Genomic DNA, 24673 nt, shown 5'->3' on the forward strand with positions numbered 1-24673 from the left:
TGGAAAAGTGACAATTTACAGAGTGCTTATGTTTGGTTGACTATTTACTTTTCTGAAAAAGTTATGTGTAATTCCTATTATATTCTTAATAAAAATTAGGTCTTTAATGCTTATAAATATGTAGTGATTCTCGGCTCATGGAGAAGTTGTTTCTCATGAAAAAAAAACTTTCTCATGAAATGTGGAATCATATTCTCATGGAAATATAAGTTTTTCGTCTCTCTCATTTGAAAACTCCAACCAAACGAGAGGCATCTTATTACTTTTTTGTTGACCATACTTTTCTCCGTTCTTTTACTGCGAACCAAACGAGCCCCAAATGTATGCAAATACGGTCCTTACCATTTACTTCTGATGTCAATGTCTTTTTCGAGGGGGAAGCTTCTAGCCTCAAAATCAAAGAAGTAAATCTTCTCCCCGTCCGATAAATGGTTACAGAACGGAAGGCAACTGAATAATTTGTTCACTTTGGGTAAGCAAGATGGAGATGGGACCTGTTCAAATGGAGACTTTCATCTAACGCGGCTTCTCTCGAGAAGCCATAGTCTCCGAAGGACAACTTATCCGTCTAAAACCCGTCGGCACCACAATTATTTAATAGTCTCTCCTTGGGAGCTTGGAACGGAAAAGAAAGCAATGGCCATGATAGGATTCTTCCTCGCGTTGGGTTTGTCGGCAGCAGTCCCGGTTCGCGGCCAGCAACCAGGTACGAATTATAATTGCATGCAGTAGAACTCGTTGTCTCAGGGTGGAAGCTCTTCTTATGATGTTTTAAACGAGTGATTGATTTCAATTGTTAGTGCAGAAATAGACATGGCTCTGCCTAATTTTCGAGTAAAAGGATATGTTTTTCCAGGAATATGTCAATGCTATTGAAAATATTTATAATATCTAGAATCTTTTTTGATAAAATAATCTCTAGCAAAATTAGGGAAAAGTTCATGGTCTTATTTGTTTCATGATAATACCCCTTTCCTCAGAGGTAGGCAGAATCAGAATGTCTTTAGGCATGCTTCTTGCAATCAATCCTGCAGTTTACTCTCATCTCGGTCAACGCTACTGTTTTAAAAGTAGTTGTTTCGTGTAAATGTTATGCAAATATGAACTCCTGAATGCATCATTCACAAAATTGCTTACTTATCTGCAGGTTTTATAAGCATAGACTGTGGGATTGCTGAAAATTTCAGCTACAACAATAGCCTCACGGGGCTTCTATATGTTTCTGACGCCCAATTCGTTGAAACTGGGGAAAATCATAATATTTCTAATGATTTCCAAACAAGTTCGCTTCCAGTGCAGAACTGGAACCTTAGAAGCTTTCCCAATGGGACTCGAAATTGCTACACCTTGAAGAATATTCAGAAGGGTAACAAGTATATGATTAGAGCCGGCTTTATGTATGGAAATTATGATGGCCAAAATCGAGAACCACAATTTGACATATATGCAGGAGTCAATCACTGGGCTACTATGAATATAAACAATGCATCTTCTATCTACGGGACAGAGATTACGGTTGTTGCTTCTGTTAATTTTATATTCGTATGTCTCGTGGATACGGGTTTCGGCCCACCATTCATATCTACTTTGGAATTGAGGCCTCTCGGGAACGATCTCTATAAATCTTTAAACGAGTCAAGTTATTTTCACAATATTCTACGATATGACATGGGATCAACTGCTAATCGGTCTACAAGGTGAGTGGAGCACTTTTCAAGAGAAAATTTGGTTTCCTTTATAAACTCGCATAGCTTTCTTTTTTTGAAAAACAAAAAGAATTACATTTCTCAAGCTTGGAAAAAAGTATGCATCGACAACCAGGTATAAAGAATTTAATCTAGTGCAGTAGTTATTAATTCATTCCTGAGGTAGAATCATTTTAATGAAGATTCTCAATCTATGTTTCTTCTTCCTCTATGAAAGTCTTTTTAGCTCAATTCCTTTTAATTAAACATACACATGCATCGATCAAGGAAGATGCTGAACAAAGGCAACAAATCTAGTGACTAAAACTTTTGCACCTATATATTCTCTTAGATTTTGCTGCAACATATTAGCATGATAAGTTTGAATTGCAGCGTTTTTTACATCATTCATGGTTGGCTATACAAATGTATAATTAGGTATCCAGATGATGTTTATGATCGTATGTGGTTTGCGACGGCTTTCAATCCCGCATGGACTTCGTTAAATTCCTCTGCAAACATCAACCACCAGCCAAATGATGGCTTCGAGGTGCCGTCAATGGTTATGAGGACTGCGGCCGCACCAAAAGACGACGGCTCCAGTCTTCAAATCCTTGGGGCTGCGCAAGATGAAAATTCTCCATCGAAATACCACATTTTTTTGTATTTCGCGGAGATCGAGTTACTGAGAAATCAATCAAGAATATTTGACATCTATTTGAATGGAAATTTGTGGGTTGATGCCTTCTCCCCTCGTTACTTGGAGACAGATAACATATTCACTGAAGAGCCTTTGAGCTTCGAACGTTACAACATTACCATCTCGGAGGCAGCCGAGTCCACCCTTCCTCCGATTCTCAATGCTATAGAAATTTATGAAGTCAAACAATCGGGAATGGAGACAGATGGCGGAGATGGTATGTTGTCACTTTTATTTTTATTTTTTTATTTTATTTATTGACTGATTTTTAATGTCACGCTCCAAATATAACATGAAGCCAATCATAGCAACCTGCATAAAAATTCAACTCACATAAAATATTATAATAAGGGATCCGAAATCTTACATCAACTAAATAAGAATCAAATTGCTGGTACATGGCTTCTAAATGCAAAACTCTCGTATATTCATCAACCAGTATTTCAAAAATCCATAAAAGGAAAGAAAGAACAAGAAAATAAAGAAAATAAAGGAAAAAGAGCTGAAAAAGGGACTTTCTTCTTGGCTTTGGTTTGGTACTAGGTCGCTCACCGACGGCCATGCCTCTGCCATAGGGATTTTTAGAGAGGTCAAGCCGCTCAGTCGTGGGGCTGGTATCAAGAGGTAGCGATGTTGGTGGCTGGAAAAAGAAAGAAAAAAAGATCGAAAAATAGGCACGACACAGGGCATCATAAACAACCGATTTCCAATAAGTTTTTCAGCCGGCGGCAGTGGTTCAAGGCCATGGAAAGAAGAGGAACCAAAAAGGAGGAAGGCTGGGGCTTTACCTCGGCTTCGGCAACATTCCTCGACCTCGATTTCCGACGGCCATAGCGAAAGAGAACCGGCGAAAATAGGGAGAAAGATAGTGGAGGAGGAGAGGTGCTCGTGGTATTTCCTTTTGTTATCTTGATGTTTGATCAATATCAAAGGAGACTTTATATCCTTAATCTTTACTTTGCTGATGACTGGATCATTTTTGGTGCGAGGTTGTCAACCAACTTCACTGCTATTACGGCACTGCAACTTTTTCTAAATAATGTCTTTTTTTTTGGGATACGTGGAGGGGAAACCTTTAAAAGCAAGCCTTATATGCACTATATGAATCTTACAGACTATGTATCATCTTGTAAATGAATCTTCTTTATTTTAATAAACAAATTTGTTATGGTACAAATATAAGAGATTGGTGCCCATTTGGGTTGGAAGCATCAAATTGGATGTGGGAGTGCAAATGAAGCAAGTGAAGCACCATTGATAGAAGATTTCAGCTATAGATGTTAGCCTCAGAGTGGTTTTCTATATGCTTTATTCTTCTCTTATAAATATTGTGGGCTTTAATTCCCCCATTTACTTGAAATAGTATATTATGCTAACACTGGTGTTTTGTCTGCCTTGTTGAAATGCAAGTTGATGCCATCATGGAAGTTAAGGCGTCATATCAAGTGAAGAAAAATTGGATGGGTGATCCCTGTGTTCCAACAAATTTTACTTGGCATGGATTGAATTGCAGCTCCAGTGGTTCTGAACCCCCAAGAATCATCTCTCTGTGAGTGCTCTGATCAATAACTATTATATGAACCAGGTTTTGTCAAATCAACATGGATTTGTATAACAATGTGCTGCAGAAACCTGGCTCATAGTGGATTGACTGGAGAAATAGCTGCTGCTCTTGGAAACCTAGAATCACTCAGAAACTTGTAAGTGCTGCAAACATTAAACAGCAATGCTGTTTTGACCTTGTAGTAATAGATGGTATATATATATGGAGTGGGACAAATGACGGAATGATTAGCCTATGGTTGAACGGCCGCACATTTTTTTTATCCTCCCGAATTTGCTTACTGGATGTGAGTTGGGTTCTGGATAGCAGACCAAGCTCATATTCCACAGGGTTTTATCTGAAAATCCTTCACTGCCCTGCTTTTTTCGTTCTGGTACCTGTTAGTACTTAGGCCATGAAACAGCTTGATAAGCTTGGTTTATCTTTGATGAATGTCTTTGCTATCCACTGCTATCAAGAGCTAAGTTCTTACTCCACTTAGGTTATTATATGATATTTGCAACCTCAGTCCTTTTTTTTTTTCTTCAAAAAGACCTCCCCTCTCAACAGGTTATAGTTTACAAAGTTCTTATGTCTTAATGACACATCAATGACTTTTGATTTCAGGGATTTATCAGGTAATAATTTGTCCGGACCAGTACCTGATGCTCTAGGAGAACTACCTTATTTAGAATTCTTGTGAGTGTGAAATACTAACCTTTCTATGCTGACACTCTACAGAGGAGTCATCTTGAGGTCCAATTTTATTTTGCTTTCTTGCAGAAATTTGTCAAGCAACCAGCTTACAGGATCAATTCCTCGTAGTCTTCAAGAAAGATCTAAAAATGGATCTCTTAAATTAAGGTTCGTTCATTCTCTGATAATACTATCTCTTCCTTATATCAATCTCTTGCTTATATATTCATTCTATGAAGCATACATGAGGATACATGATACAGATATGATTTGATATGGATAAGCCTATACGGAAAATCTTAGAAAAGTAGGATACAATGCCCGTCACCTTTTTGGCCTTCGAGCTCAGGCTTCGATCCAGGTCTCTGGCTTCCTAGATTTTTTGTTTTCAGTTTGAAAAACACAAAAAAATACTTCTCGTCGATGATCACAAGCGGGCAAACCTGCCCTCCGCAACCGCCTGCCTTGCCATGGCCACATACTCCCGGCCGGCCTGCTGCCTCGCTTTCTGCACGTCGCCTCGCCCTCTGCAAGGCTGCCCTGGTTCGTCCCTCCCATCAATGTCGATGGTGGGCAAGAGGTATGGAAGTGGAACGGCCAGCCAAGGCTGAATTCATCGGAGGGGATGTCGTGGATCGCTCGTTTGAGGCTGATTGAGGCGATCTCGAGGAAATGGCGGAAGTTGAAGCCGATGAAAAGAAGGTTCCCGTCCTGCACCTCAACCTCGCTCCAAGGGGTTCGACCTCGTCATTGTCTCCAGTTCCCGTCCTCCACCCCTATCCCCCTGCCGCCCTCTCTGTGGCACCCTCCCCTGTTATAGAGGAGGAAACGAGAGGAAGAGCCTCGCTCTCCTCTTCAGCTATTCCCAGAACCAGCTTCCCCCTTGAAACAAAAAAGAAAAAAGAAAAAAAGAAAAAAAAGGAAGTTCAAGTGAACCGGAGGATGAACCAGCTGGGCTATGGATCTATGGCCTGCATGGTGTATACAATCAAGGTTGGGCCGGGCTCGGGCCGGGCTTCAAAACTACATCCAAGTCCAGCCCGTTTATCAGGCGGGCTTATATGCATTGGCATCATTAAGCTATATATTTCTATCCATGGTGAGAGGATGACTTGATGGTTGTCATCTGGTCTAATAAATGCATTCCCATTCTATTGCTTCTCTATCTTAAGCAAGAGATGAACCGGTTAGGTCGTAATTTTATTGTAAAAAGGTGTATGTAGAGTGCCTCACTGATGGACAGTGGCAGCATCTCTCTCAACTAATGAAAGCTTAGGACCATGGATGAGGGTCAATTTTGTTTGTGTTTTAATAGTAAAAACAATATCCCATATCATGCATATTTGGTCTATGAATCCCACACAATGGACATATATGACCACTAAATGTACACTAACAGTAACTTTTGTAACTTTTTTCTAAAAATTTAGACCATCTTTAGTAAATTCTTAATTGATGAAGGCATCTCTTCAACATAAAAGTTTGTTTGGAATACATAACAAAATCAACACATCCTGCATAATCTCAAACATACCCAATTCAACTTAACTAAGGGTTAATTCCAAACTAGTTGGTGTTGGCTCCATGAATCGTTTCCCAAACATACTTGCAAAATTTGGTTATTGCTAAAATTTCTGACATTCTCCTAATTCTAGTATTGAGAACAACCCAGACCTGTGTTATGCAAGTGATTCATGTGAAAGGCATCGCAAGATTTCAGTTCCAATCATCATAGTTTTATCAGCAGTTCCTGTAGTGCTGCTAGTGGTGGCAATCTCAGCATGGATGATAAGAAGGAAACAGCAAGAGCTCGGTAAGTTTTTCATCTGTGACATTAAACCATGGGTCATTCAGCCATGTTTACATGTATTTAAGCTGTAGCATGTATGCAGTAGGACTAAGTATAATTGTCGTCATTATAGCCACAGTTTCCACTGGAAAACCAGAGAGAGAACTTTGCTCCTCAGGACTTGTCAAAGACAACAATGGACCATTTCAATTGGAGAGTCAGCAATTCATATACAAAGATTTGGTCAGAATAACTAAAAATTTTGAGCGTGCCATCGGCAAGGGAGGGTTTGGGACAGTTTACTATGGCGAGTTAGGAGATGGCACTCAAGTGGCTGTCAAGCTGCGCTCTCAATCATCGATGCAGGGTACAAAGGAGTTCCTGGCTGAGGTAAGAAATTTCATTCTAATTGTTCCTTTGACAAAGGAAATTCCTTTTTAGTTAGATGTCATAGTACGCACAAGTTTTTACAGGAGTGCTTTGGCTATTTTGAAACTCAGATATAGGATGAAGATATAGTATAGAAACAATCAATCTTCTTCAACAAAGTCATATTTGACAAAATCCATGATCTTGGTCTGCAGGCCCAGCTCTTGACAAGGGTTCATCACAGAAATCTAGTATCTTTGGTTGGATACTGTAAGGACGAAAACTCTCTGGCGCTTGTATATGAATACATGGCACAAGGAAGTCTTCAAGAACACCTAGCAGGTTTGGTGACCTCAAAGCTTAATTTTCTGCATCAGGCTCATAAAGGGTTATATTAGATAGAGATAATTATTTCATTATTTCTTTTTTAATACTTCTCCATTGCTTGTTCAACTGCTGAGAACCAGAGCCTTATTGAAGGAAATCTAGGAACTCGATAACGGTTTAATTTTTAGAATGATAAATCTACAAACACTGAAGTTTCTGAACAAGGGAAAGTCAAGATCTAGATGTACTGCCGGAACCTGGCTCTGTTAAACCACATTTCAGTTTTGGCTCGGGTTCGTTCTGATCACAAGAATCTAGAACCTACCAAGACCAGATCAAGTTATCCCATCTTATTTCTTGAACAGAAAATGGTGCAGAGCTACCTGAGCTGAAGTGATAAAAATATGAGGCACTATTGCCACCATGTTAGTGTAACTAGTATCATTCATTCTACACTCATTGATGCTATCATGATGACTTCTTGATCCTTGATTTGTACAGTTATTAAGGTTTTTAACTCTTGCTCATTTTTAAAATTTTCCTTGAGTTGTTGCATTCCACCTCAGCACATGCATCTTTGTTTCAGTAATCTTTTATACTACTTGTCTGATATACCATAAAATTTTCATCTTGGGACATCTCAGTCTTCTAATTGTCTGCTGAAAGGTTTTTGCTCCCACTTGAATGTGGTGCTCACTTAACTTGCCTGCTCTAGTTCATTTAGAGACTCATCATTTATCTTTCCTGAATTATCTGATATAAAATTAATGAACTCTCTCTCTCTCTCCCACACACAGGTAAAACTAGCAAACCTGGGGCCTTGCACTGGATTGAAAGGCTGCGCATTGCACTTGAAGCTGCTCAAGGTTTGCAGAAAGGCAACATCATCTGATATCTTCTTGATTTTACACATTTCTGCATCTTATCGTTAGGTAATAAATCCGAATTGCAGGCTTGGAGTATCTTCATAAAGGATGCAGACCGCCCATAATCCACCGAGATGTGAAGACAACCAACATCCTTCTCAGTCATGGGCGAGAAGCCAAAATAGCAGATTTTGGGTTGTCAAAGGTTTTCCAGAGTGACACCCTCACTCATGTATCTACTGCTATTGTTGGCACTCCAGGATACGTTGATCCAGAGTATGCTTTTGCTTCAATTACATTGGATATATATACATATATATAATATATATGTCCATATTATTGTCAGATCATAATGAGACATTCTACTGCTCTCTTCAATACTTGCATTTTTCTGATGTCGCATCATGGGAGCTAATGTGCATGCATTTTATTTTGTGCAGGTATTATTATACTTACCAGCTGAATGAGAAAAGTGATGTTTTCAGTTTTGGGGTTGTTCTCTTGGAGCTGATCACTGGCCAGGCTGCCTTACCAAAAATCCCAGATAGGGGTCACATAATCCAGTGGGTGCGGCCATGGCTTGCCAGGGGTGACATAGGTAATGTGGTCGACAAAAGGATGGAAGGGCAGTATGACACTAACTCAGTCTGGAAAGCAGCAGAAATAGCAATGCAGTGCACGCTGCCCACCGCGATTCAGAGGCCTACCATGAGCGATGTGGTGATGCAGTTGAAGGACTGCTTATCGCTGGAGCTTGCTTGTGAAAGGACCGAGATCCTATGCATGGATGGCCTAAACATCAGCTATGGTGATTCAGCTGAAGGAGATGCCGAGGTGATGAAAGCAACCCTCGGTCCATCAGCGAGATAGATCTCTTGTTCGGTTTCTCGCATCAAATGAGTTTCTGGCACAAGTCCGCTAATTAGTCTGAGTTCAGCCCACAATTCCTCATTTCTACCTTTCCATGTTTGAACAGAACATATTCACTAGGTTTCGATGATACCACGTTAAAATCACTAATTATTCTAAAAGCTTAAGTTGATAGGATGAGATAAATTTATTTATATATTTTATATGAGGTAGATTTATTTATATATTTTATATTTTCTTATAATAGGCACCATGATGAAATCTTTTTAGGGTTTGATTTAAGAGATCAAGATTTGTAATTTCCTAACCCTTTGCATAGCACACTTGGCGTGCTGCGGAAATTGTTTTTGAGAAAAGAAAATATATTCAGCACCGACCAGAAATTTGGTCAAACCTAAATCTTAGTGGTCACTCCTCACTTGGAAAGGGATTTTTTGAGCAAAAAGCCTAAGTTTGTTGCTTTGTACCGTGACACTTGCCTCCTCTTCTCCTGATGGTTTAATTACTGAGTCTAAATATTGAGATGATGCATACTGAATCTAGCTCTCATACTACATGTCATGAAATGATAGCCTAAAAGTTTAAGCTATTGGATGTGAGGACCAACATAGAGTTGTAAACTCATGCGGCACCCTTTTCATTGACCGACGTGGGATTATGGTAAGTAGCCATCACTTGGCATTTTAACTATTTCATTAAATAAAAAAATATTTCTATATTTAATCTCCATGTCCCAAAAAAATGTGAAACACATGCTAAATAATTTGCTTTGTGCCATAACAATTGCCTCCTCTTCTCCATATGATTTGATTACTAAATTTAGCTCTGATACCACTTGTCATAAAATGATAGCCCGAAAGTTTAAGCTATCGGATGCGAGGACTAATATAGAGTTGTAAACTTATACGGCACCCTTTTCATCAGCCAATGTAGAATTATGGTAAGTAGCCATAGCTTTTTTACTATTTCATTGAATAAAATAATATTTCTATATTTAATCTTCACGTCATCCAGAAAAATGTGAAGCGCATGCTAAATAATTTAGATAAGCATGCAGTCATGCAGTCAAATAAGAGTATAACTTATTTCCCGTCATAATGAGAATAATGCTTTTATTTTATTCTCAGGTAAACTTGTCCAGCGTTTAAGCGGAAAACTTGGGAAGGTTGTCCTTAAATTTCAAGAAAATATAATAACAGAAGGCACTATATTCCTCTGATGAGACGGTCATGCAACAGCTCAAGCCATGAGAAGAATATGAGGTTCCATTGTTGCTGATTTGAGCGTTTTGAAGCATAGCCTATAATTGTATGCAAAAGCCAAAATAATTGTTTTTCAGAAAAATGAAAGAATTTTATGGCAAAATCGGTAGACTATAGACCGTGGATGAAGGGAAGGAGTTTAATTGGCCAACTGAAAGATTAGAGCTCTCTATTTTCCTTTCTTTACTACTTTTTTTTCTCAATTCTTGGCTTAATATAGGAGCGATGTAAAGGTATTCGGGTACCCAACTTGCATAAAAAATCAACTCAGAATGCTAAGTTTGAAATATTTAACGAGCCCCTTGTTCTCCTCCGTATGATATTAAATAACGGTTGTGTCACCGGCTCCTTTGAACTTGCATGCATTTTAATCAAAAGTCCATAGTCGTGACTACCTTGGTATTCTAGTCAAACCCATGACTTAATTTAACCCATGACTACCTCATGACATTTATTTTTATTCAACAATTTAACCCATAACTCAACAGAATTCTAGTCAAACTGTTAATTTTAAATAAAATCTAAATACCCCATCAAAAAAATAAAAAATAGTCAAAATAATCTTAAGTGACATAACAACAAACCAACGATATAAGAAAATATATATATCCTTTTCTTTGTTCAGAAATAGTTTCGACTTTTTACATGAGGTATATGATTTTATTAATGCTATTAATTTAACTGGATGTAAATGTAAGTTTCACAAACTATTAAGTATAGATACTTGGATGTCCTCTAATCCACTGACATCTGTACTTTTCCCATTCATTCAAATCAGGCGCTTTTACTCTCTATTAAGAAATCTATCCTGTGGGCATAGAGGGTTCAAATCAGCCCCCACGAGGCCTGAATTCGTAATCACGCTAGAAAACTTACATATGAATGCAGTCCATAGTTCTTTATTCCGGACAGATTGGCGCTGATCTGTATAAGCTGGGCCCAGTCATTTGGAAGCTAAAGAAATTTATTAACAAATCCATTGACTTTAGAACTGGCTGCGGATTGATAAGATCGATTGAAGTGGATGCCATATTCAAGTAGTCGGCATAGGATGTGGTGGATGATGGTAGAATAAGCTGAGTCTTCTTTGACTCTTGACATATCAAGTGGACTAGAGATTTCATCAAGTAATTATTTTAATTGGATCCTGATTTATTTATTGCATTTTGAGAAGGATTGCACTTGGCAATTCTGCTAAGTCCTTAATGCCCAAGCTAATGAGGCCAGGTCTAACCTTTTGGTGCAAGGACAGATGAATAAATCTAATATCCCTCACCGCCCATCGTGAGGTCATTGATAATGGCTTTAAGGTATAAGGATCTTTTCCAATGTTCAGCCCATGAACTTGTTGGTGTTTTCATTAAAGAAAAGAAGTTTGTTAGTTGTTCAGACATGACTAGTAGCCGTTTGATGATCACTCTTTGTATTGAATAAGTTTCTCCAAGGATAGAAAGGAGGGAATTTATCATCTCCCCAGAAGCGTATAGAGAGTTCATCATATCTAAATGCTCAATTAGGAAACCACATAACTTATATAGAAGTTTAATTAGAGACAACGACATTAATTTTGAATTTAAAGTTGATTTAATACTAGTGAACAGTATCACTGACCTAACAAGCATGCCATTAGAGAAATATTTGCCTATGTCTGAGGTTAATTATTAAGATGCATAACTAAACAAATAGCTTTTGATGTTAGTTTTTCTTGAGTTGTAGACTTGGAGATAAGGACACGCTATTTTTTTCTTTAAATCTTGTGATATCGCCACATTTATTTTGAAAGATTATTATAGCTTCAGACCCTACAGGGAACAACTTGCAAGGCAACTTCTCAAATCCTTTTCTTTTTGGATGATAAACTTCTTAAAACCATTTCAAAGTTGCACTTTCATTTAAAATCCATAGTCCAAGCTTCCAGTTTCTAAAACAACCTGAATAAGGACGGAGAGTAACAAAGGTGACAAGGAATCAGGATGTTCGGCCACTGATATTTGTTCAGTCACCTTTAATTAACGAAAACCGATAAGGATTGACCTATTAAATGCATGCCAAAGCTTATGATCGAGCTTAGTCATGGCCTCCTCGTAGATTACTTCAATGTTATTGGACCCGATATGATGGTGAAATCTTCCAAAGATTGGAAACTTCAAGGAAGCAGGAGATGGAAAACAGGTTTATTCGAAGTATATTATGTATTGGTTCTAGAACAAGGCCCTCTTTAGTCTTGCATGTAGTACTTGTTTCAACAGATCAGATACATGGGCCCCACTAAACTCATTCAAAGGTTCAATGAGATTCGCCCATCAGTTGGTCGTTCGAGCCCTTATGAGAATCTCTCCTTCCATGTACCTTGAATTTCCACGCCAGACACCCAATTGTAAGTATGCATGCATGTTATTGACCTTGAATGGAAATGTGAGGCTCGCATTCCATTGAGGTTTTTCCTCTTTTTTTTTCCTTTTTCTTTTAAGGATCATGATGTTATTATTCAATTGTAAGTATGCATGCATGTTATTGACCTTGAATGGAACTGTGAGACTCGCATTCCATTGTGGTTTTTCTTTCTTTTTTCTTTTTTCTTTTGAGGATCACGATGTTATTATTTATATTATTATTCAACTGTAAGTATGCATGCATGTTATTGATCTTGAATGGAACTGTGAGATTCGATCGCATTCCATTGAGGTTTTTCTTTCTTGTTTCCTTTTTCTTTTTAAGGATCACGATGCTATTATTTATGTTTATTAAATAGATTCACTTTGCCTAATGACAAAAAATAGTATTAAGATGTTTGATCTGCAATTGTTCATCAGCCAATAAATCTGCTTGCCAGCTAACCTGAATTATTGGATCGATTTCATTTTAGAACATGTGGGGGCCTTGAAGATTTTTCTTAATCAGGACCAGTCCTTGCGTGAATGTGCAGGCCTTCTCATCATATATCTTCACCAGTTTCAACCTGTTGAGCACGAGCATGACTTTTCAAGTTTTAGAACATCCAGGGTATCTATTTCGGTCCAATGCTAACTATTTAATACTACATAAATTAGATTGCAATCTTACAAAATAATGTTTCAGGCCTTTGGAAGAGCTAAAGTAAATTATCAGCTCCTTTCAGATGACATCACGCAAATTGTTTATGATGTCCCAATAAAATAGAGTTTGACTTGAGAGTTTTTGGCTTGCGCTTTCAAATAAGATAATTGGAATGGTCCACTTTTCTGCCCTTCAAGAAGTTCTTGAGGTGAATTGAATGTCAGTAAAATAGTTGGAGTATTTGGTTTGGATTCTTGCAAGTGAAGTCCTTGCATCAAAATCATTATAATTTCGTATTTGGTTTGGACTTTGGTAAATTTCATATTTGGTTTGGAATTTTTACCCCATTTTTAGGAAAAGAGAGTAACAAATCAAGCAGTGGAATTACCCAAACCCCAATACTTGCAAAAACACATCCCAAGTTTTAAATTTGGCACTTCCACCTAAGGTTCGCCATTTTGGTATCGGTGCTCATAACGGTGCCACATTAGTATAGTATCGGTATGGTATGGTACGGTACAAAATTTTTTTGGCGTACCGAGTACTGGTACGTACCAAACTGGTATGGTATAATATGCCTATTACCGTCTGGTTCGGATCGATATAGCATACCTTGCCTCCGTCATTTGAAGCTTATATCGTTTTTCTACGATGAGAAACATGCCGACATTGGATTGTGTTAATTCTATAACAATTGATCCCAATACCTTTCCGGGTCCATGAACTTCTATAAATGCTTGAATAGTCCTTAACAATCAAAATCTGGATTCCAGTATTATCGTTACAATACTGTTCCATATTTTACAAGTTTAAACTTTTTTATCTGCAGACCTCATCCGGCATTATGGTGGACTAATCAAGGTGCGACAAAATATGCCTAAGGCCAATTCCAACTTCTGTTAACAGACTGACTCTGTATTAAATTTTCCATTTATTCAATGATGTCGTGGTTACTTGAGGGTTCACAAAAGCCATGACTATTCCTGCCTTGGAATAAGGGATCTTGAACAGGGTGCATGAGAACAAACATGTCAAAATAAGACTTAGGTATCATATGCCCCCCCAGCCTTTGCTTAATGGGTAGCAAAACCTGGTCCCCTTCCTTTCTAAATGCCATAGTCCGGCCACAATAACTTTCAAGTGTAACGTGGCTGCAACCTCCACCACTACTATGTGGTTGATGAGTTGGAGATAAAAATAGAGGAGAAATCATACCCTACACCGTGTGCGCCACGCCAATCACCTCATCTTTCTCCTATGGGCTCCATTCATCGTGCACTTATCTCAGTACTAGAGTATAATTTGCCAAAATGGAGGGCCGGGACGGCTTTGAGTACTGCATCCCGGGGGGTTGGACCACCAAAACAAAGAAGCCTAGCACCTCACATGTGTCCTCGCTTTGGTGATCCCATGCAACTGTGCTCATTGATGGTGTCATGAGTTCTACATGAATTGCTGATCTACTAATTCGACTGTTTTGTGGGTCAGCCCAATCGTTTAAAGATTTCTTTTTTAAAAGAAAGAAAAGAGAAAAGAAAACAGGACATTTTTCACTGTGTCATGGCATTAACTTTCTTACCAAGCTATAATTGAGTTGTCCAAATATGTGATTCACATGCTTAATAGCGCCAATGCAGCAGTGGCCCCAAATCATTTTACTTTGGCTTCAGGCACTAATAAAGATGGTTCACTTTTTTTTTTATATATTAGAACATGCCTTTTCTTGCGTGGATTTGATATGTGATGTTGAAATAAACATTAGCAATCCATTGTGATAGTAATCACTTTGGATACCGTTCCTGAACGTCTGCCAATGAGACACCACCTTGGACTAGTATCATGTACCATTCTGGTAGTTGCATCGTGGCACAAGTTTAAGCACATAGTTTAACTCTGCTTTGAAGTGATTAAACACTTAATTATTACTCAATTACAACCTCAGTATCTCCACTGTTGTGGATATGCTAAGAATATCCTCTGCGTCCCGTATTAAGGATTAGAAACTGGCAAAGAGGAAAAAAAGACTATCAATGATCATAATCTCACTTGTTTATGTGTTTTCTTTCTTTCTTTCTTTTGTTTTTTTTTTTGGAGGGGAAGAGTCAAAGACTGCGAAAGACTGGTGCAGAGAGAAACGGCTCAGAGGCATGACTGAAACTTCTTCAAATTGATTCTCTGACACGTACGAACTTCATGTGACTCGTGCATGAAAAAGAAGGAACACTCCAATATATATCCTTCCCTGAAAAATAAGAGACTTGATAGAATTATAAAGGAAAAACTCTTCTTTATATTTTTTATTATAGATGCCTTCATATCGTGTCTGCTCTAATAAATGCAGAAAAATTTTTACGCCAAGGGAATCTCGTAATATTGCCTTTTTCTTTTTTTTTTTGGCTTCTTAAAGCCTTTGATGCGTACGTTCTTTTCACCTTCCTTTGCTCAGCTTTGAATGGGTCATTCCATCACCCATGCAAGTTTCGTGACCTCTGAGCAGGCTGAACCAAAACAGTTGCTGGGGCACACATCCAGGATTCGTGGCTTTACCTCTCCAAACCAGTCTCATGAACATATATATTACCCCAGTCATCCCTCGTAAAGTAGCAGTTAATTGAAACAAACTATGAAATAGCGTTAGTAACTGCATAAAAAACATTAAGATCCAGCATCCCCTGTTCATCATGTACATCAAGATATGAACGTACTGTCCATATCAGTAGCCAGGTGAAGATTAAAGAAAAAGGAGAGATGGTCCAATCTAGAAACAAAAGCTTCTATTGTTGCTGATGATGTTAATCTCCTGTCTGTTCTCTAATTAATGACTTCTTCTAAGGGTTTGCTACGAGTATGCGACCTGTAGTGGCTTGGTGTCAGAAAGTGATCCACTTGTCGGCCAGTGCAGCTTGATTGGGAGCGCCCTCCCCAGTCTTCTCCTGATAACCGTAATAGTCATTGAAGAATTCGGCGAAGAAGGCATCATCCCCGCCGGGCCCGTCAGCCGAGCAGTACTTGGCATAGTTGTTGCTGCTGTTCTCCATGGTAACCGAGGAGGAAGCCGTGGAGGCATCATCATGCGGTGAAACGGCATGGAGGTTGGCACTCCCTTTGAGACCGGGAGGTCCGACGAGCCCCGCAAGTGGAAAAAATGGTGTCTTGTGGCCAAACATGAAGCTGGGGTTTACCGGAACTGATGCGGGGGAGCCTTCGTTTGAAGGAGCCAAGAAGTCATCACAGGTGTAGGTCTCGGTTTTGATGGTTGGGATGATAAGAGAAGCAGGCGCTGGTGCTGGTGAAGCTGTCTGATGAATGAGATTGGTATTGGTGGTGGTGGTGGTGGTGGTGGCGGAGGAGGAGGAGGAGGAGGAGGTGATGTTGCTGTAGAGGGATGCTTGTGCTGCCATCATCTTCTTCTTTAACTTGGTGTTCCAGTAGTTTTTGACATCATTATCGGTTCTTCCAGGCAATTGGGTTGCTATGACGGACCACCTAATCCAATTGAAGAAAGGGAGTGTTACAGTGCTACTGTGCTACAAGATAAACAACCGTTAAAATTATATATATATACATATAAAAGCTTGACAGTTTACCTGCTTCCTATTTTATTGTAGAGAGTGCAAATGATGTTATCTTCTTCCTCGGTAAAGCCTCCATGTTTGATGTCTGGCCTGAGGTAATTGAGCCATCTCAAGCGACAGCTTTTTCCGCAACGTTTCAACCCTGAAGTGAGATTAAGAAATTAGAAGGCGAGGTCTTTACGATCTATTTGGAAACATATAAGATGAAGATTGTGTGCGCGCCCACCAAGCAATTTGTAGAAACAAGAAGAGAAAGTGTGTCAAAATATCTGAAGGGAAATTAAAACATTCTTATTGGAGTGAAAAATGTGGAAAACGAGAAATGGAATATATTAGAAAAATATCCATGAAAAAACATCAAAATAAAGAAGAAAAAAAAAGTGCTCCTGCAATAGTATGAAAAGGGTACCCTGAAATTTCAATTGCTTTGTACAAGGAAATTTTTTTAACATAAGGGCACTTTAAAATATAAAAATAATAAAAAGGCTTAAAAGCTTGGAGGATTAACAAAAAGAAAAGAAAAGAACGGACCTGCTTTCTGGGGCAAAGCGATCCAGTTGCCACCAGTTCCATGTCTCTCAAGATAGCTCTTGAGAGCCATGTCTTCCTCTGGAGACCATGGCCCCCTCTTCACATTTGTCTTGTCACAGCACGGAGCTCTACCCATCACCAAGGCCGCCTCTAAAAGGAGAGCAGAGAGTAGATAGGAACAGGACGAAAGGGAGGAGAGGTTGGCCTCGTAGGTTGCTTTGAAGAGGAACAAATAAACTGGGGGAGCAAGGCTTTAATAAATAATGGGGAGAAGAGTTTTGGAGAAGCTTTTTGCTGGAGGCTTGGCCGCGTACGACGACCCCAGAACTGTGTATAAAGTGGACAGCCCAGAGGCTGGCTTTTCTATTACTCTGTCTGCTTTCTTTCTCGGGGGAGGGAGGAAAGGAGAGAACCCGGTCAGCGTTGGAAGGACGAGAGTTTGTTCAAAAGCTGAGATCGGAGGATATTGTGAGATCTGGACCGTCCGATCGCTGGGGCCGCTTAGAAGGCTCTCTAATCGGACGGCTGCCATCGGGACATCACATGGGCGTTCGCCCGTTGTGGCTCTGGGAGTGGCATCGCCTGGATACGGATTTCGAGGCTGATCCCCGTTTCAGAACGGACGGCAGCATGGAAAGCTCGAAGCCAACTGAAGAGTCAGGGATTCCCTGTTGCTTCTTCTTCTTCTTCCCCTCTTTCTTTTCTTTCCCCTTTCTTCTTCTTCTTCCCCTCTTTCTTTTCTTTCCCCTTTCTTCTTCTTCTTCTTCTTCTTCTTTTTTTTTTTTTTTTTTACAGTTAATTTATACATAACGAGTACAAATACATCCATTAAAATCGGCAAACAAAAAGTCCTAAAATACACCATATATCTCACCCTTTCCAACTTATAGGGTGCCTTCTAAGTGGCTTGCTGCATATGCCGCCATCCTGTCCGCCGCCCCGTTAGTCTCACGATATGCATGCATAATTTGAAATGTAATATTTTTCCTCATCATTAACCAGATATTATGGAGCAGGGAATGAACTCCTCCATCATTGCTCGGGGCCATTCGGACCCAGCTGATCACCGTGATCAAATCATCCTCTAAGAGGATGTATTTTTGTATTTTTTTCTTCTTTTGCATATGTAAATTTCTCATCATTTTCTCTTCTTCGTCCTGTTCTGAACTAGTCAATTAGTTTAAACTAAATTCCAAATTCGATGGTAAAGGTTTGGGAAATGAGTTCGGATTCTGGACAAGTAAATCCAGTGGTAAAGATATAATAAATGAACATAATTTGTTGGATACCATTGGAGAAGAGGTAAATGGTGAAGGCTTGGATATCATTGGATTATGATTACTTGAATAATTAAAAATTTGAAAAGACATAAATAACCGAATTTTGGTGAAGAGAGGTCGTGAAGTTTTTTATAATACAATGCTCCAACCCTGCAAGATACCTTTAAGGGCTCGTTTGGTTCGCGGGAAGCATTTTCCTTCCTAGGAATATGATTCCTGGAAAACAAATTCCTAGGAAGAGGATGCCTAGGAAAGTACTTTTGGCATGTTTGGTTGACCATGGGAAAGTGACAAATTTCGAAGGTGCTTATGTTTGGTTGGCCATCCACTTTCCTAGGAAAGTTATATATAATTCCTATTATGCCCTTAATAAAAATTAAGTTTTTAATGCCTCTTTAATGCTTCTTTAATGCTGAAAGGACTTTTTGGGAAAAAGTAAAAATGGAGTGATTCCCGCCTCATGGGAAAGTAACTTTCCCATGTTTCTCATGGGAAAGACTTTCCCATGAAATATGGGAATCACATTCCCATGGGAATATAACTTTCCCTTCTCTCTCCTTTGAAAACTCCAACCAAACAAGAGGCATCTCATTACTTTCCCGTTGACCACACTTTCCCCCCTTCTTTTCCCGTGAACCAAACGAGCCCTAAAAGGAATAAAATGTCCAACAATGTCATCACTTTCGCAAATAGCATAGTTGGTTTACAGAGAGATTGTATTAAATCTGCTAATGGTGATATTCAGGTTAGAGGATATTCACCCTTGTTCTTACCAAGAAAAATTAAATTTACTGGTTGCTGTATTGAAAATTAAGTTCTTACTTAGTTATTTGTTAAGAAAGAAGTTAAAATATTGATGGGAAGTTAATGGAGTGAACTCATTAAAACTTTGCAACATAGTAAGTTCGGCACCCACTTATTGCTTCTAAACCTAATTTTTTTTTTATAATTAAGAAAGTTTATTCCATTGATCTCACTATAATAATGAGGGCCAAAACATAATACATCATTTGTCATCTTTGTCTTAATTAAAGGATAACATAACATTGAAGAATTTTAGGATCTAATTACTAATCAAAAAGATAATAAACATTTATAATCAAAATTAAGAATTATTTAAAAAATGATAAAAACTTAATCATATACATAGAACTATATTTTGGAACCCCAAATAAATGGAAAGAATAGATCTATCATTTCTTCAGGGGGGGAGGGGGGGGGGGGGGGGGGAATAGTCCTACTCAAAAGTACACTTGTATCGGATTGATTGTTTTAGAATCAAGAGAGTGAAAATGAGAATAATGATGAAAATATGCCAAATAGCACGTAATCCACTATAAATAATACCATTCTAATATCTTTTAGTCGAAGCACATAAAATCATGGAGGCAAATAATGTATACATGGATCCAACTAGAGCTGTTCATGGGTCGGGTTTAGCATAAAAAATATCAAATTTAAATAGGTCTAGCCTGATGCCCAACTAAATATAAAAAGAGTTTAGGCTCGAGACCCGACCCATGATCAGTTTTAGATCCAACACTTGCCCAACCTTAAGCTATTTCTCTTTTTTTTCTCGTTGTTTTTACCGTTCTGCTTGGATCCAACCTTCTCTCTCTCTCTTTCTCTTTTTTGGATACATCCTACTATCCTAGTATGGGTACATCCAAGAAAGTCGGAAAAAAGAAGATAGTGAAGAAGAAGGTGGTGAAGTCTCATAGCTATTACAACTCCTGACATCAAAGTATTGTACAACAAACGATACAACCCAATCAGCAGCCCCATTCGCCTCGCGATACACATGGGTAACCTAGGAGGCCACACAGTCTCTCAACCGATTGCGGATGTCCTTCAATATTGGGTGATCGTCGCCAACCCTAACATAGCCCTTGATCCACTCGATGATAGTCGTTGAATCTCCTTCCAGGTGAACCCACTCCTTCTTCAAGGTAAGTCACGCATAGATAATATCCTTCTAAGCGGCTCTCAGGTTAGCTCCAGGAGCTGAGGTGTCATAGAGCCGACAACCTCCAACAGCAACCAATCTAGAATCAACATCTCTGATCTAAACCTGGCCCCTCCTCTTCTCTCATCATTAGACAACTGCCATCAAAATTAACCTTGAGAAAGCTTGAAGGTGGGGCCTCCAAGAAAACAAAAATTGTTTGAGATGCTCCAAGAGCTAAGCGGGAAGTCTGGATGTCCCTCGCAATTCCAGGTCATCCAAAAATCTGCACATCAAAGAACTCATCAATATGGAGGAACACCCTATTAGCCACCGCCCTTTAGTTCTAACGCCGCCCCTCAAAGATCCTGTAGTTCCTGTCTGGCCAGATATGATAAACAATATAAATAGACCTGACCCCCTATTATCAGTAGAGGGTCTCATCAATAAACATTTTAAGTAATCAAGGAAGGCAGTAACCAGGCTCGAGGACCGCTGGAAGCACCTGTTGGATCCTGCTAGTTGCCAAACCTGGATTGCTCTCAGGCAGCAAAACAAGACATGCTCGATAGACTCCACCATATCCCGACACCCATCATAGGTAGGGTGGAGCCTCACACCCCATCTACTAAAAACCCTCCTAATCTGGAGGCTGCCCCATGCCACCTTCCACAAGAAGGAGGCAACTCAGGGGTGAACACAGAGCTTCCATAACCAGCCGCCACCTATCGACCAAGATGCCTTAGCTATGTAAAGCTCTCCTAGATCAATGACTCTCACCTTAGATCTACAAGTCGTACTCCAGACTCTTCTGTCAGAGCCTCCCCCCTTAGAATTGGCATGGCTAAAATTTTTTCAGCCATCTAGGTCCCAAAGAGCCACATGATCTTCGCAGCATTCCATTTCTACTCCCTAGAGATGAAGAGGTCGCACACCCTAAGGCCAGAGCTCTCCACATCAACCATAGTGGGCCACAACCGAAATGGAAGATCTGACACTCAGGAATCCTTTAGAACATCGATCGACCAGCCATCACCTGATCTGGGAGGTCACCTCCAATGCCCTATTACACATCTCCCACCAAATAAAGGACCTGTGCCAACCTACCTGGAAGTCCAATACCATGGTCACTCTACTTATCCCTTATCAAGGAGCTCCACAGTCCATCCGGTTCAAGCAGGAACCGGGCAACATGTGTGACCACCATAGCCTCCCTTTTCATCAACAAGGAACAAATAAATAGGCCCTCTCTACCCCTAGGTTAGCAAACAACCTTCCAGGCTACAAGGTGAAGACCCCAACTACCACCCTGCACCCTTCATATGAAGTTTCTGAATAGCTACTCCACCTTCACCAACAGGCCCTTCAACGGAATGGTGTGAGATAATAAAAAAAATTGAGGTTGAGCTGAGAACCGATCTCACCAAGGTAACTCTCCCCATCATAGAGCTCTAGCCTACCAATCCCCCATCCTTCGTCTAATCCTCCACCCTCCGTTGGAGACCACACTCCCATCATGGTCGCCATTGCTGAGGATGATGAGGCACGCCAAAGTAGTTCGATGTGATCTATCGGGAAAGAAGGCAACCGCTCGGGTTGTTGGGGATCCTCGAACTAGGCCTAAGATGAACTGGTTGCCCTCGGGTCCACACCCGATCGTCCCGTAGGCCTTCGTTCTACGGAGAGGCTCCTGGCCCACTGGAGGCTCGACCAAAGTTGGCCTCCAACACTGCCTCATCAATGCACCTAGGCACACTGGCCCGGTCCATCACTCCCTTGGCTTGGGCCCAATCCGTTTCGCTCCACGTCCCGGCCCCTAACTCCGACTCGAAATCGAGTTGCCTCGTTGCCTCGCCATTTTTTGCCAAGTCTAGGACAAGATACACCTTATCTAGAGACTGCCAATGAGCCACCTTCATCAACTTTTGCCATCCATCTAAGTCAGGCGGCAAGCCATGAGTACTCGACCTAATGCATGCTAAACTCAGCCTGGACTAGGACGATATTGGTTCAGAGGTTGACTCGGTCGTCTTCCGTAGTCGAGCACCACTTCTGGGACCTCTAGGTTGCCGGATTTTGGTCGTCGCAAACCACGACCCAAACACCAGAAACCTAGCTCGATCCAGCCCCTCATCCACTAATGCTGTCGTCCCTAGGTCTATCCCACCACCATGGAAATCGGGAACACCCTTCCTTGTACATGGTCCTCCACCATCGGCATTGGCAGGGGGAACCGACACTCCTCCTTGTGGCCCATTCTACCACATTGGTAGCAGAACGATATCACGTTTCGTAGACAAAGCTCTGCCAAAACACCCTAGATTGCCTCCGGATTAGAATCCTCGATTTGAGCATATCTAGGGCATTGATTTCCAGCTTCACCCGAGTGTATCCTAGCTTCCGCAGTTACTCGGTGAAGTCATCAAGAGCCAACGATCAACCGGCCGCCGCCGTGATCTCCAAGATCGACGCCCTCTTCTAGTATTTCAACCGCAGGCAGGGCAGCCGGACCTAAACCATCGCGGATCCATCACCAGCTGTCCGGCCACCAACCACGAACCGCCGACCAGGATTGTATCTCGATCACCCTCATTCCTAAACCAGAAGACTCGATGGTCCTCCGCCAGTGAAAACGCCTCCACATCGTAATCGAGCCTTCCCGGAGTTTTGAGATCTTAGGCGACTCACTCAACGGGGATTCTCCGACCTAATCTCCGGGATAATACCGTCGATCTCTTCCTCTAAAATCCGGTGGCTCGTCCAACTGTGTTATCGGGGAGGCCCTGCACAACACCAGCCCACGTCATATTACTCTCTTTTTGCTGTACAGTCTGCCGATCCTTACCGCCGGAGGACTCCTTCATTGGCTGCGTCTTGCGATCACCCATTGTTCCATGCCCACCTGCTGTTCGAGGAAAGCCCGCAGATACCGCACGAAGATTAAAGCACCCTACCAGAACGACGGCTCAAGGAGCGCACAGTTCGGAATCTCTCGCAGGGTTTTGCACCCCACCCACGCCCGCCCTCTTTCTCTCTTCTCTCTCTCTTATTTCTTGACGAGGCAAGAAATACAATAGACACGACGTCGACAAGCGCCGCGCCGGCGGCGACTCCAACGACATCTCCGGGAACGATGCTTTCGGTCGCCTCTTCGCCGCCGTCGAGGCCGGCATCGACGCCTCCCTCCAGGTCTCCTCCTCCTCCTCTTCCCCCTCTTTCAAACCTACGGTTTTCCTTCTTGTGCTCCTAATTTCCCCTGTTTCTTCGTGGGTTGATCGGTAAATTGGTTCGTCTTCCTGTGTCAGAAATCGGAGATGGCGTCGCAGGAAAAGAAAAGGACGGCAGCGGTGGCCGTGAACACCGAGATCCAGCGGACCAACGCCCGGTTGCTCGTGGAAGTCCCAGAGCTGCAGAGACTGGCCGGTTCGTTTTGTTTCTTTCCTCTCCCTGTTCTCTTGCCTTTGTTTTGGATGATTACGTTTTAGGGGTTTGTGAGCAAAGTGTTTGTGTGGCCATTTAGTAAATGGTGATTTGATAAACCCCAGGTGGAATGAAGAAGGCACTGGGTTGGTTTGTCTTGATCGGTCTGGAATGAAGAGAGACGGACAGAAGATGGCGAGGGTGAAATTCCAAAAAGAATAGGATAAAACATGGTTTCTAAGCCAACTCCTAACATTTCATAGTCTCTTAGGGTGCTTGTAGGTTGTAGCACGAAGAACAAAATACAAAATTACCATTGTATGATTGACATTGTTTTGTTGATAATATTATTTGCTACTTTAGAGTATTGAGAAATAGTAATTTGTTTCAACAAAACAACACGTGTAGATCGATCCAAGTTGGGTAGTCTTCACTAGAGTTGGCTGTCAGGTGGATTGGTCTATGTGAATACTCAATTCGTTGTCCAGCTTTGGATGCTGAACTCTTCTGCAGGTACATTGAATAGAATTGTTCGGACAATGGGATGAGGTGTATATCTGAATGAGGTTGAGTTGAATTTAGCTATTTGACCATGTTCCTTGCAAGACTTACAAAGTCAGCAACTCGCTATAGCTATATAGGATCATGAGGTGATCTTCTTCAATTACTTCCTAGATGTATTTGATACAAATTTCATTTTTCACCCTTAAATGCGTCTTGGAGAAGTATCTTACACATTCTCATGTCGTATTTTATCCTTTCTAAAGCTGTTTTTGTTT

General features: G+C 40.7%; 2 protein-coding genes and 1 long non-coding RNA gene across 4 annotated transcripts; 2 read left to right on the forward strand and 1 right to left on the reverse strand.

Moving 5' to 3' along the window:
• Positions 1-419: 419 nt before the first annotated feature.
• On the forward strand, positions 420-9244 carry LOC103710217 (senescence-induced receptor-like serine/threonine-protein kinase). Its single transcript, XM_039130377.3, has 13 exons — positions 420-706; positions 1148-1697; positions 2124-2602; positions 3796-3934; positions 4014-4085; positions 4556-4627; positions 4712-4792; positions 6280-6437; positions 6547-6803; positions 6998-7124; positions 7907-7975; positions 8062-8251; positions 8416-9244. Exons 1-13 carry the CDS (start codon positions 637-639, stop codon positions 8843-8845), a joined length of 2694 nt encoding a protein of 897 aa, XP_038986305.3. The 5' UTR covers positions 420-636; the 3' UTR covers positions 8846-9244.
• A 6506-nt stretch (positions 9245-15750) lies between these two features.
• LOC103710215 (uncharacterized) lies at positions 15751-18024 on the reverse strand. Its single transcript, XM_008795859.6, has 3 exons — positions 17250-18024; positions 16731-16860; positions 15751-16629 (listed from the first exon to the last, which is right to left on the reverse strand). The coding sequence occupies exons 1-3, from the start codon at positions 17383-17385 to the stop codon at positions 16014-16016; spliced, it is 882 nt and encodes a 293-aa protein (XP_008794081.4). The 5' UTR covers positions 17386-18024; the 3' UTR covers positions 15751-16013.
• Positions 18025-22995: 4971 nt separating this feature from the next.
• LOC103710214 (uncharacterized) lies at positions 22996-24381 on the forward strand. Of its 2 annotated transcripts, XR_003386277.4 has the most exons (3): positions 22996-23663; positions 23780-23897; positions 24020-24381. It is a non-coding gene; the product is annotated as an uncharacterized LOC103710214 (long non-coding RNA). The 2 variants fall into 2 exon arrangements; XR_016398138.1 differs by having other exon boundaries at positions 23780-24381.
• The last annotated feature ends 292 nt before the right edge of the window (positions 24382-24673 follow it).

The sequence above is a fragment of the Phoenix dactylifera genome, chromosome 12 (genome assembly GCF_051530095.1).
Source record: "Phoenix dactylifera cultivar Ajwa chromosome 12, Ajwa_hap1_PhDact_Kaust_v1.1, whole genome shotgun sequence".
NCBI classification, from domain to species: Eukaryota; Viridiplantae; Streptophyta; class Magnoliopsida; order Arecales; family Arecaceae; genus Phoenix; species Phoenix dactylifera.